This window comes from Ixodes scapularis, unplaced genomic scaffold (assembly GCF_016920785.2).
Source record: "Ixodes scapularis isolate PalLabHiFi unplaced genomic scaffold, ASM1692078v2 PGA_scaffold5__190_contigs__length_132052651, whole genome shotgun sequence".
Taxonomy (NCBI): domain Eukaryota; kingdom Metazoa; phylum Arthropoda; class Arachnida; order Ixodida; family Ixodidae; genus Ixodes; species Ixodes scapularis.
This window is the reverse complement of record NW_024609880.1, coordinates 97,526,301-97,539,529: the sequence shown is the minus strand read 5'-3', so window position 1 is coordinate 97,539,529 and position 13,229 is coordinate 97,526,301. Positions and strand designations below refer to the sequence as shown.

Here is a 13,229-nt window from a genome sequence, read left to right as displayed (position 1 = left end):
CGAGGAATCAGTAACGCAACAAGGTTCGTTGGTCATTTTTGCCTGCGAAACGTCACTTTGGCCTGCGAAACAGTAGCAAAGAGATTTAATAGCTTCAGAAAGGATGGTTCTCAATTAGTCGCTCATCTGAAGCCCAAAACCGATACCCTCTTGGACAGGCATCCTGGACAGCGCCAGCTTCGGAGACGTGGAGATCCGCGTCGGGCAGCGCTCGCTGCGGGCGCACTCCGACCTTCTGGGTCGTCTGTCTCCCGTGTTCGCCGCCATGCTGTCCGGAGAGACCCGCGAGGCGACCGGACGCGTCATTGTCATCGAGGACCTGTCGTACGAGGCCGTGCGACAGCTCGTCGAATACCTGTACGCCGGCACCCTGTCCGGGCTCGTGCATGGAGCGGCGGACCTCTACGCCGCAGCTGATAAATACGGCGTTTCTCAGGTTCATATTACGGCAGCATTATTCGATCGACTCTCTAGGCGTCGTCAAGGCAGTTCCCATTGTGCTGCAGCCTCGCATCGCTGCACGAGCACGTCTTGCGTCTCATTCGCAACCCACGTGGTTCGCAACCGCTGTCGTGCTGATGCCCGTGCCCCATCGGGAGGCACTCTTTAGTGAACGCCCACGTTTCACCGAAAACCACTTCAGCGAATAGTCGGCCGCCGCAAAGCGGCGTTTACGGGTGGGCCAAATGGGTTCACATTTTTGTAATTAAACCGCCGCAGACTGTCGCCGCGAAGCGAGCGCGCGGAGCCGGGGGAGGGGTTAGCACGCGCCTTTGTTATCCGCTAAAATGTCGATTCGCTCAAATGTCGCGGTTCGCTAAAACGTCATTCGCTGATGTGATATAGACCCTTTTTTACCCCTTCACCGGTCGGGTTATCCTAACAAAAAACATTCTCTCGCGTAAGCAGAGGCTTGAAAACGCTGGGGTGCCTTCGGGAGGACTTTGCTTGGGGTGGTGTCAGTTTGGTCGGCCAACTCTTCATTTTTGTAGCCTTCTAATGAGTGTTTTGGCTTCTTTTTTTGTGGAGCAGTGTGTTCAGTATATTCCAGACTCTGGTGGTGTGGAGTTCCATAGTTCAATCCACTGGTCGTCGGCGGTTTTCTGGGGGTAATCTTGAGCTTGTGGTCGAGAGGTTAGAGCGCCGGTCCTTGACGACGCGGCGTGAAAGTTCCGGGTTCAAATCGCGCTAGGAGCTTTTTCTTTTGTATTTTGTGCGTGTCTCATTTTTTAACTGTAATCCTTTTTACGAATCAGCCACTTGCACTACTGCGCCTTACACTGTTTTTACTGTTAGTCCCTCCCGTTCAATCGAAACACCGAGAAAAAAAAAATATCAAGTTAACGCTCTAATACAATCGCTTCATAATGTTCATTAAAAGAAAACCAAGGTAACAGTATCGGTATGGCTTTCACACGAACGGAGCCGAAACAAGCATCCTTTCCCCAGCAACTATCATTTTATGTGTTTTTAAATATACAACGCTCTTGCTACGACTCCTTTCAATAACAGGAGACGCCTATTTAGTACTAATGAAAACTGCAGTTGTGACAATTAAAAAAAAACTTCCACAAAATAAGCAAAAAGTAATAAAGACTAGCAGCCGTGGATGCATTGATCGAGCGAAATCCTACAGGCAAGGCAGCAAGTCAAACGTTTGAGAAAGTAGTAAAACCGAAATAAAAGAGATCATACTTTTACTTGCATGGAATGTGATAAAAGGTGTATTTTTACTCTTTACATTTTGCTGTGGAAATCGTTTTGTAATATTAACACATTACTTGTTGAATTTTAGTTAGAATAGCAGACGATCACAACCGAATGCAAAAATGAATCGGGCGTCGACATCGCGAACCATATCTCTAACCCGAAAACCTAAAATGAATTTGGATCAACAAATGGAATTAATTAGGGCAGTTGGAAAACGGAAACAACAAATTCTAGAGAAATTTAGCAGCACAGCTACCTGGTGAACGAAGAGACGGGCATGGCAAGATATTGTCACCTTTCCGCGGAGTGTACGGCAGATGCAAGGGGCGTGGGGGAAGTTGGTAAAGAAAGCCAGAGACATGTATGCCTTCTTCCGAGGTCATGCAAGAACAACGAACTGGTGAGTCAGAACTACCATCCCAATGATTTTATAGAGCTCATAGGGCCTTGCCTACATTCTTAGTGGAAGTGCAGTCAAATACATGAAAAAAAAAAAAGAGGGAGAGTTTCTGGCGCGATTTGAACCCGGGACTTTCACGCCGCGACGTCAGGTCACTGTCGGCGCTCTAGCCCCTCGACCACAGCAGAAAGCGCGAGCCGCCGTCGCTGGCGGAAGAAAATAAATATACTGCCGCCGCTTTTATCTCGCGTGGTTTTTTCTTTATTTTGGCTCATATTTACCCTCCCTGGCCGTAACTTTACCTGGCGGCCAATTGGACTCCACTTGAAAGTCCCTGCAGTCAGTTTCTGCGAGTGAAGTTATGCTTTTGTGCTTGAAGCGAAACGGATTTCTCCGCCATTAGAACAGGGACGCTAGGTACTTCCTTGGCCGTAGCCGCGGCCGCGTCTGTAAGATGAGGAAACCGGCCCTGGCGTCTTTTTGCCGGTGGTCTCGAATCACTTTCAACCATTAATCTATTTTAGGAAGGTTTTGAGTCAGACCTTCTCACGCGTGCTGAGATGATTCGCTGCACGTCGAAGTCTAGCCAGGGAGAAAGTTTGTCCTCTTTATGGTCATGCGTGCAGGTGAAGCAGGCTTGCGCGCGGCAGCTGTCCAACGCGCTGACGCCGGACAACGCACTGCGGGTGTTCGAGCTGGCCGTCCGGCACAGCGACCGAGATCTGAGCCGGGACTCGGCGCGTTTCATCGACGCCCACCTGCCCGAGGTGCAAGCGTCCGACGCCTGGGAGACGCTCCTCAAGGACGACAGCTTGACCCTGGCGCTCTTCAAGTGCGCCGCCCGCTACCAGACGACGCGCGCGGACGCGTCGTCTGCTTCGAGCTCGAGCACCAACGTGTGACGGCCCAAGACAACTAACACCCCCAAAAATATCAAGGCCACAGTGCGGAATCGTCGACGTCACCTAAAATAGGCCAGTGCGGGACAGAGATTGGACGCGAGTACTGCGTCACCGTTCGGCTGGGACTCGTGTTCTCACTGATTGGACGAGACTCCCAGCCGAACGCTCATGCGGCACTCGTATATAATCCGGGTTCGCGTTGGCCTCTTGTAGTTGACGTCATAAATTCAGCGCTGCGGTCTGGCCACCTTTGAGTTGTTGCCAGAGTCGTCCGCTTCTCTTCTTCTGACCGCTGTGTCGCATTGATGAAACGTATAAGCACGCACCACGCTTTTTTGGACTTCGCGTTGAGGGCGTTGGGCCCGAGTTAGGCCAGCGCGCTTCTCAGAATTGGGGTTCTGTACGAGTTTACATTAAAAGAAAAGAATAAAAAAAAAGGAGAGATAAATTTATTAAAATATTCAAGCTGTTTTGTTCGGTACCTTTTTGTTAAAGTCAGGCAATGGTTAATAGACCCTTTTCAAAAGCCACACTATCCACTCCAGAGAAGGATCCAAAGCTATGGGTAGCGGGCAAATGATTTTCACAAATCGGCAAATGTACGAACTTAGGGATGCACAATTCAGCTGATTCTAAGCAGACATTTTGGAACTTCAGTCGCCACTAAATGAACCTGGCTTTTGAATAAGTTATTGTTCGTCATAGAAGAGGTGCCTGATCGAACTGTGCTCGTGGAAAATATTTTAATGTGAGTTGATAGAGAGAGGCAAGTCTTCAATTATGTATAGATAGCAGTTTTCTTTATGCGATAGCCTTTTTTATCCGATATCATTTAAGGGGGGTGATAGGGCAAAGGCAACGAGCACCGTGACGATACATTTTTGACTTGATTGCTTGATTGGCTCTTTAGGATCGTAGTGATTAACTGATTAAAGAAAAGCGTTTTGCGGAGGAATTCGTTGAAATAATAATGTTTGCTTTTCGCACACAAGGGTGCCGCAATGTCCTAATGTTTAGGGTGATGACACCCTTTGTGGTATCCGATGCCGACAGCGCGTGCTCACATGGAAAAATACCAATAAAATCTCCGAAAACAAAATGTCCCTGGTGCACAACCAACGCCAAGAGCGCGTGCAGAGAGACGCCCTTTCATGTGCTTCAGAACAAAAGAAAAATAAGCGTTTGGAACAAAATGGCCAGCTGAACGCGCAAACGATGGCACCCTTGCGCTCATATATGAAACATAGGCGCCGTGCATGACTCTTTATTCTCAACTCTGCATAGTTAAATGGAGCATGAAATGATCTTAGATTTTCATTAAATAGTAACTCCAATAAATACAATGTTCATTGAATCCAGAACTGGAATTCATTCAAGCGCGTCTAAAAATGTCTAAAAAAAATACAAAAAAACTGGTCGGCTTTTGAAAAAGTCGCTACCGTGCGGCCGAAATTGGAAACATGCGAAAGCGGGGATACCACCTGTAGCTGTGTGGACCCATACACACGGACCCGTATGGCAGGATAAAGGCACTTTACTTTGGGCCCGAAAACTGCACTGCGAAGACCGTTCTTTATACGCGCCGGGGTCCGAATCTCCTGATTCACGTGAGTCCAACACGCTCCTATGTCTCGAGTCTTTCTCGTCCGGTGCTTTGCGTAGTCTGGTCGGATACCGACGAACCGCGGTGGACTCGGACGCATGAGCTGATTGTTTCAGAGCCGTGTCCGATGCATCTGCTGCTAATTGTGGCGGATCAACTGCGCAAAAGTTGTCCACCGGCGTTGGGACGTACAATGCTGTCCAATCTTCTTCGCAGATCCGTTCCTTGATCTGATCGGCGTGCACCCGGTGTTGCTTGTGATTTTCAGGCATTACTTCAAACGTAACTCGTCCTCCTTGGCTGACGATGGTATACCTTTAATCCAGTGGTTCTTCTTTAACTTATCCTGCATCCAGGCTTTCTGATTTCTCTAAAACGTCCGGTCGCGACCTCTCGTCGTAGTTGCTCTTTTGGCGAGCCCGTTCGCGAGAAACTTTGTACGAATGACCTGACTTGATCAAATCCATCGTCGCTCTGTAGTATCACTCGTTTAGCATCTCGCACGGGGGTTGTCCCGTCGTAGTGTGGTGTCACCCTATACTCGAGGAGGAACTGTCTTAGTCCTTCCTTTTCCTCCCTCTTCTTGGATATCCGCAAGGCAGACTTTACTGTCCTCAGTAAGTTTTCGGCTAAGCCCTTTGACTGCGGGTGGTACAGTGGTGTTAAGATGGGTCGAATTTCTTGTTTTTCTAGAAAATTCTTAAAAATGGCACTAGTATACTGTGGTCCATTATCACTGACTACCTGCTCCGGCAGTCCATGAACAAGGAAGATTTATTTGAATGCTTCCACCGTCCACTCAGCTCTGGTCGACGGCATCAAAGTGACTTCTGACCACTTGCTGTACGCGTCGATCACCACCAAGGACATGGCATTCTGGTATTCTGCGAAATCGGTATGGATTCGGTACCAGGGTCGTTCTGGTACTTCCCATTAGTGTAGAGGAACGTTTTCGTTCCTGTCAGAGACTGAAACACAAGCTACGCAGGTCTGACTTTTCGCTTCGACTATGTTTGGCCGCCACACGAACGGGCAAATATCTTCATTTCTGATTGTCCAAGGTGTCTTTCATGTATTAAATCCAGAAGACTCCGTCAAAACCAAAGGGATCACTGCGCGCATGCCACAAACTAGGCAGCCATTTGCCACAGTGAGTTCCGACTGTCTCGATGTGTATGGTTGCATTTGTACACGTCGCGTCCAACCGATGGCTATCCTTCCATTACGTACCGGTAGACCTTCGACAGTGTCTTGTCTTCAGCAGTCTCCGCTGCGCTGTTAGGTGTCCTGACTGGAAGTTTGGTCATATTTTCTTCAACAATCGCCGTGATGTCTGATGACACGAAGCTCACAACCTCGGCGACTCTATGTTGAACTTCCACGTCAAACTCTGCATCAGGTCCCTGAGGTAGTTGTGACAAGCCATCTGTGTTTCCAAACTGAGTTATTGGAGTATACCTAATGTCATACGAGTAGCCTTGTGGGATCAAGGACCATCGTTGAAGTCTGTTGGCGACCGTCACAGGGATTCCCTTCACTGTACCAAAAACCACCGTAAATTTCTTGTGATCTGTATACAAGACAAATCTTTTTCCCCACAAATACTGGTGAAACTTCTTTACGCCAAAAATTATAACTAGAGCTTCTCGCTCAATCTGGGAATATCGTTTCCCTGCGGAAGGTAGCGTTTTCGATGCATGCGAAATTGGGCGTTCCTTTCCTTTTATCTTGTGGGAGATGACCGCTCCGACGCCAACTGATGAAGCATCGGCCGCCTAATAGATTGTCTCGGTTGCATCAAAGTGAACAAGAGTCTCCATGGACGTTAGACACGTTTTGATGTCTTCAAAGTCTTCTACGCAAGGCAAACTCCATTGCCAAGGGACATTCTTCTTGAGTAGGTTGCTCAGCGGTGCGCAAAGGTCGGCTAACCCTGGCAAATACTTCACGTAATTCTGAACCATGTCCAAAAATGCCCGTAGGTTATGTAGGTTAGACGTCGCCGGCATGCCAAGTATGGCTCCAACTTTCCTTTGAGGGGGACGTATTCCTTCCGCGGACAGAATCTGTTCCAAATACTCCACTTCTGGAAACATAAACGCACATTTATTTTTCTTTAGCGTGAACCCATAGTCTTCAAGTGGTAAGAACACGAGGTCCAGGTTCTTGATGTGCTGCTGATCAGTTTCTCCGGTGACGATGATATCATCCAGGTAACATGCCACGCTTCCCAGGCCAGCAGTTACCTTTTCCATGGTTCGCTGGAAGATGGCAGGTGCTGATGATATGCCGAAAAGCATCCGGTTAAACTGGAACAATCTCTGGTGAGTGTTTATGACTAGATACTTCTTTGTATCCTCCATCTGAAGATATGCCTCCGACAGATCCAGTTTCGTGAACTTCCGTCCTCCGTTGAGTTTCGAGAAAAGTTCCTCGGGTCGTGGGAGCGGGTACTGCGCGACGTTCAACTGAGGATTAACAGTCACGCTGAAATCTCCGCATACCCTCACCGATTAACTGGTCTTCGTGACAACGACGATCGGTGTGGCCCATTACGCTGTTTCCACTGGAGTCAATGCGGTGGGCAAGTTCGTCTGCTTCAGGGTGTAAGATAGACAGGTGGGGAAACGGCCCATAGAAGCCTACCGCAGCGCCGTGACCGGATTGTGTACTCGTCTGCTTGCAGGTACCCTCGATTTGCGACAGATGGCGCTGCGGCGAGAGGAAAAAAATTCGAATCGGATTTGCATGGAACTCTATGGGAGAGTGCGCAAAATAAACCGAGAGCACGACAGTCCTCCATCGAAAATGCACGAGAAATTATCTCTGTCAGTTTAACTGGTCGCCACCGGTCGCCCACCCGGCGTGAGAGTTCGCGGTGCTCCATATAGATGGCGCCACAGAAAAAGAGAAAACCGAGGGGGACACAATCCGGTCGCTCATTTGGCTCTCGTTTCCCCACCTGTCTATCTTACACCCTGGTCTGCTTCTTGCGCAGGGGGTAGCGGTGACGTCAGAACGCCAAGCCCTGATTGGCTGATCGCTACCCCCTATCTGAGCGTCGTGTGTCGTGTGCTCCTTTGCAACGTCGTCTGCTCGCAACGTCGTCTGCGTCTGTCTTACCTTTCCTGCGACTTTCGGAATCGATCTTACGCCAAAAATATGCGTAAGACAAAACTTAAGAACAAATTCGTATTCACGAAACTAAATTTTCGTAAGTTCTGCGCAGACTACGACGAAATCCTACGACAGCTCCGAAGCCGTCTACGCACTTCTTACGATCAACTCAGCATGGCCGACAGCTCGCGGTCGCGACGACCTATGGACGTTTATCTTTCTACGTGCGCTTCTCACGCGTCCCGACTTCAAGCAGCAAGAAAAAAGTAAAAATTACTTGAAACAGACCACGACGAACAAGGACGCTGGATCCACAAACACCCGGGAAAAGCTGCAACGGCCACGATTCCACCGAACGCGACCAAGCGAGCTTCGGCAGTTAGGCCTAGCAAGCACTCCGCAGCTCGGCGACCGTCTGCCCACGACCGGCTGGCGTGCTGAATGGAATATGCCCGCGCGACCCTTGTGAACCCTTCCCGTATTATACTTTGATCGCTGACCTCAATTTTAGATTAAGAGGTCAATTTCTTCCTCTTGTTATCTCCTTGTTTTCCGAGGAATGGTGACTCTCGCCGGTGGAAAAGCGGTGAATCTCCGACAGACGCAGGAAAGGTAAAGCAGCCATCGCTTTGATAGCAGACATAAAGCAGACGACGTTAGCTGCGCCAACCCGCCGACGCCGTTAAAGAATGAGGGGTCTTGCCGCACACGAAAGTAGGAAAAAAGTATTTGGGAGGGAACTTGCGGACACTAACACGCTCACTCTCGGTTCTTAGCAAACAAACCTCGGCGCCTCGGGACACCTCGCCAGTGAGTCCTTTGACTTCGCTCCTTGATGTGCGTCTGCTAGTTGTTAGACAAAAACAACGTACCGTTCAAGTTATTTCGTCTGCCCTCTCTAAAAGGCGAAGTCGAGCTCGCTCGTAAAGACCCGAAAGTCGCAGGAAAGGTAAGACAGGCGCAGACGATGTTGCGAGCAGACGACGTTGCAAAGGAGCAGACGACGCGAGATAGGGGGTCGCGATCAGCCAATCAGGGCTCGGCGTTCTGGCGTCACCGTATCTTCCTTTCTCATGCGCAGAAGACGAAAATGAGCCCACTTGCGAGGCGTATACGCCGGTGTCTACTTGTCTCTTCGAGTCAGACCCTGCCGCTTCGCTTAGTGCAAACGGTAGTGGTCTTGGCCGTATGAACCCTCGGGATGAGATTCTCTTTGAGGTGAAGTTGAGCCTTGATATCCATGCACCAATTAAGTTAATTTCTGAATAGTGCTGCGTACCTAGTCAACAGCGTCTTGAGGCTCTTTTCTGTTTTCACAAGAGCGACAAAAAAGTTGTTGAGATCCAATTTAAAAGCTCTCACCCAGATCCTCCCCAACAAGGTGACTTGGTTTGTGTTAGTAAAAATAACCTCTAGAGTGCACTTCTTTTCTTCAAATTCAACCTGAAGTTCACATTGGCCCTTGACCTTGATAACCTCCTTGCTGAAACTTTGCGGTTCGTAGGGAGTTTCGTTCAGCTCCGGTGTTCCAAGGTGATGCCAAGTCTGAATGTCCAGTAAGGTGACTTGTGAACCTGTGTCTATTGGGAGTCCCACTTGCTTGCCTTCCATCTGACATTCCAGAAGCTTGCCATCTCGATCGAGAGCGGACTGAACCCTGGTGATTATTTGCACCGTCCTTTTCCTTGTTGATCGAGATTTGCCAAACTGTCCTTCCCTGCACATCTTGGCGATGTGTCCCTTGGTTCCACAAGCTCTGCAGTCTTCAGACATGAACCGGCACTTGTCGTCGACATGGTTTGTCTGCTGGGCAACGGAAACATTGCCCAGCAGACCTCTGCAGACCTCTCACCTGGCTGACTGCAAGGGGTGATTCATCGGCGCTTCTCAATTGACGGGACTCTTAATTCTTCCACTCGAAGAAAGCTTTCTGACAGTTTGAGTGTAATAACGATGGATAACTCTTTCTCTTTTGAACGAGACGTGCTCTCAAGCGTTGATCTCGAAGTCCTATGATAAAAGCAGTGAGCAACGAGCATGCGCCAGCATCGACTTCGTTTTCATACTCGCAGTTGTAAATGACTGATCGTAGTCGTGAAAGGGATTCGGTTGGTGTATCACGTTTATCCTGGCGCGTTGAAAACAACTTCGCTCTTTCAAATTCCTTGAAACGCTTCGGCGAAAAATGAGTGTCAAGTGATTTTGTCAATTCTTTATACGGAACTTCACTGGCCTGCCTCGATTGGCCCAGAGAGTGCAGCAGCTTGAACGTCTCGGGACCCAGAGATGAAATCAGAAAATTCTTTTTTTGTGGCATCATCTGTTATTCCGACCATGTCCAGAGATGCTTGGAACTTTATTTGGTATAAGTTACGGTCCTCTTTTGCCGGGCGAATGGTCCTGGTCCCATGAACCGAAAGACGTTCGATGCTGCTCGCTGCGATGTCTCGCCCGATGCGTCCATCAACTTGAGCCGTTCTCCAGGAATTCTCCGGGAACCCTCGTCGCCAATTTGTAGCGGAGTGGACACGAACCCGTATGGCAGGATAAAGGCACTTTACTTTAGGCCCGAGAACCGCACTGCGAAGACCGTCGAAGCCAATTGGAATTTAGGTGCCGTTTCGCTCAGCCAATGGAGACTTAGATGCCGTTTCGCTCAACCAATGGGAATTTAGGTGCCGTGTTTCGCTGTTACAGGCAACGGCTATTGACAACGCCGGCTTAGCTCTATGAGACAGTTAATGTTTTTACATTAAATTGTTTTCGAATTAAAAACCCGCCTGTTCCTGCTAACGAACCAGGGACATCTCCAATTCCCGTGGAGCGCTCCACCAACTGAGCTAACCAGAGACGCCAGTAGAGTTAACGGGTTTTAACAGCTGCCGCACACACACAACGGTGAACAGCCTGCATGTTAAGGTTATGATGATAATGCAATTAATGAAAACGTGCAAGCGAGTTGTTTGTCCTTTGTCCCTTTTGTTCCCCTTCTCCAGGGATTATTATCTTTATTCTTGACCAGCTTGCTTGCACCTTTGCTATATTTGCATTATCATCATAACCTTCAAATACAGGCCGTTGAACGTTGTTGGTGTTAGACAGGTGGCAGCTGTTAAAACCCGTTTGCTCTATGCTGACGTCTAACACCCACGGTTTGCTCAGTTAGTAGAGCGCTCCACTGGAGAAGAGATGTCCCTGGTTTGATACGGACAAGGCGAATTTTTTCAGTCGCGCACCAGTCACCTGGCTCTGGTTGGAGATTTGTGTTTGTCCTTTGTGCCCCTTGTTCCCCTTCTCCGGGAATTATTATCGTTATTCTTGTCCAGCTCGCTTGCACCTTTGCATTAATGGCATCGTCATCATAACTTTAAAATGCAGGCAGTTCACCGTTTTTGGTGTTAGACTGATGGCAGCTGTTAAAACCTATTTGCTTTACTGACGTCTAACTCCTGGTTAGCTCAGTTGGTAGAGCGCTCCACTGGAAATCAAGGAGTCCCTGGTTCGATACCAGGACCAGGCGGATTTTTTCTGTCGCACACCAGTCACCTAGCTGTGTTTGGAGATTTGTGTTTGTCCTTTGTGCCCCTGGTTCCCCTTCTCCAGGAATTATTATCGTTATTCTTGTCCAGCTCGCTCGCACCTTTGCATTAATGGCATTGTCATCATAACTTTAAAATGCAGGCAGTTCACCGTTGTTGGTGTTAGACTGATGGCAGCTGTTAAAACCTATTTGCTTTACTGACGTCTAACTCCTGGTTAGCTCAGTTGGTAGAGCGCTCCACTGGAAATCGAGGGGTCCCTGGTTCGATACCAGGACCAGGCGGATTTTTTCTGTCGCACACCAGTCACCTAGCTGTGTTTGGAGATTTGTGTTTGTCTTTTGTGCCCCTGGTTCCCCTTCTCCAGGAATTACTATCGTTATTCTTGTCCAGCTCGCCTGCACCGTTTCATTAATGGCATTGTCATCATAACTTTAAAATGCAGGCAGTTCACCGTTGTTGGTGTTAGACTGGTGGCAGTTGTTAAAACCTGTTTGGTCTGCTGACGTCTAACTCCTGGTTAGCTCAGTTGGTATAGCGCTCCACTGGAAATGGTGGACCTTTTAGTGCGAAAGCATTAACTGTCCCATGGAGCGAACCGACGTCATCAGCTTTGAAGCCGTGCCAAACGGCACCTTCCCCTGTCCGAATGTCGTCTGTAGCAAATATCTGATGGATTATGCTCCCATTCGCTGGCGCGCTTCAAGGAACGAGGCTCCTATTGGATCTCGTGCGGCGTAGTTCCAAAAAAGGCCACCAGAGAAGCCCTCTCCATGGCGGCGCAGCGCACGCAGCGACTCTGAGCGACCATAAAGCCCCTTCATGTTTTAAAAAGTAGCGCAAGGTACGTCCATACACGAGGCACGTGCAACGTGCAGCCTTTGGGGAGATCATGGCGGCACAGCTCTAGCACAGCGCACCACTGAGCTTGATTTCAGACGCCATGTTCTTCCCAGAAGTGGCGCGCGCCACGTTTCTCGAGCATTTCCACAGCAATGAATGGCGCCACTGTTCCCAGGATAGAGGGGCATTAAGCGACCCGGCCGCCGGTAAAAGGGAGCGGCGGCCGGCGGTGGCGGCAGACAGTGTTGCCAGGTCTACTGATTTCTCAGTAGATCTACCGTCTTTGCACGCTGTCTGCTGATTCCCTGATAAAAATGAAAATCTGACTTTTTTTTTTTTTATAGACAGAAAAACCTTTTCTTAAGTGAAGAACCATACGCAGTTTGGAACCCTGGCTCTCGTATTAGGCAGCAAACTCATGTAAAATAAAAAAAAAACGAAACTATAAATATGTATATATCTACGTATCCCTCGATTCATTCAGCTATCCACCCAAAGTCGTACACAGGCAACGCAGCCTTATACGAGCGTGATTACGAAACCGATACGACTTTGGTATTGCCTGGTTACGTCCACGTACGATAATGAGCGGTGACTCTTCAGATAGCGGCAACCGCACCCCTCCGGCCCCCTCCAAAAAGAACAAGTATGTAGGGAAGTATAATACAGCGTGGGAAAGTACTCATAGTAATCATTTCGCTTTCTGCAAGGGATGTGATGTACACATGGCCGCTAAAAAATGCGAATTAGAAATATTAAATCATGTAGAAAGTAGAAAACAGAACTAATTTATATGTGTTTATTAGTACAATATTTATTATGTTATGTTATCTATTAAAAACGGTCGGGAACGCAAAAGGTTTTCTTTTGTATCTACTAATTGTTTGGGTGATCTAATGGTATTTAGGAGGTCGATCTACTGACATTCGATTTTTTTCCATCTGGCAACACTGGCGTCAAAGCTTGTTCGGGCAAGCTCCGCAGTGGGTGTATGGCCGAGCGCGGCGTGGCCACTTCCCGAGAGCGCGCGCTCGGCCGTCGGCTGGCGTTACGTCGCCACTACGCCGCCACTTCGCCGTAGACGAACCAAGGAAGCGGTAGAACGAAATTCATGC

General features: G+C 48.7%; 1 protein-coding gene across 1 annotated transcript in view; it reads left to right on the top strand.

Annotated features, from left to right (window-relative positions):
• Positions 1 to 3,012, top strand: part of LOC121838194 (BTB and MATH domain-containing protein 43-like) — a 15,228-nt gene extending 12,216 nt beyond the window's left edge. Inside the window, exons 2-3 of the mRNA XM_042294284.1 lie at positions 133 to 436; positions 2,737 to 3,012. Of these exons, the coding sequence (XP_042150218.1) occupies positions 133 to 436; positions 2,737 to 3,012 (580 nt within the window). The remainder of the gene's footprint in view (positions 1 to 132; positions 437 to 2,736) is intronic.
• The last annotated feature ends 10,217 nt before the right edge of the window (positions 3,013 to 13,229 follow it).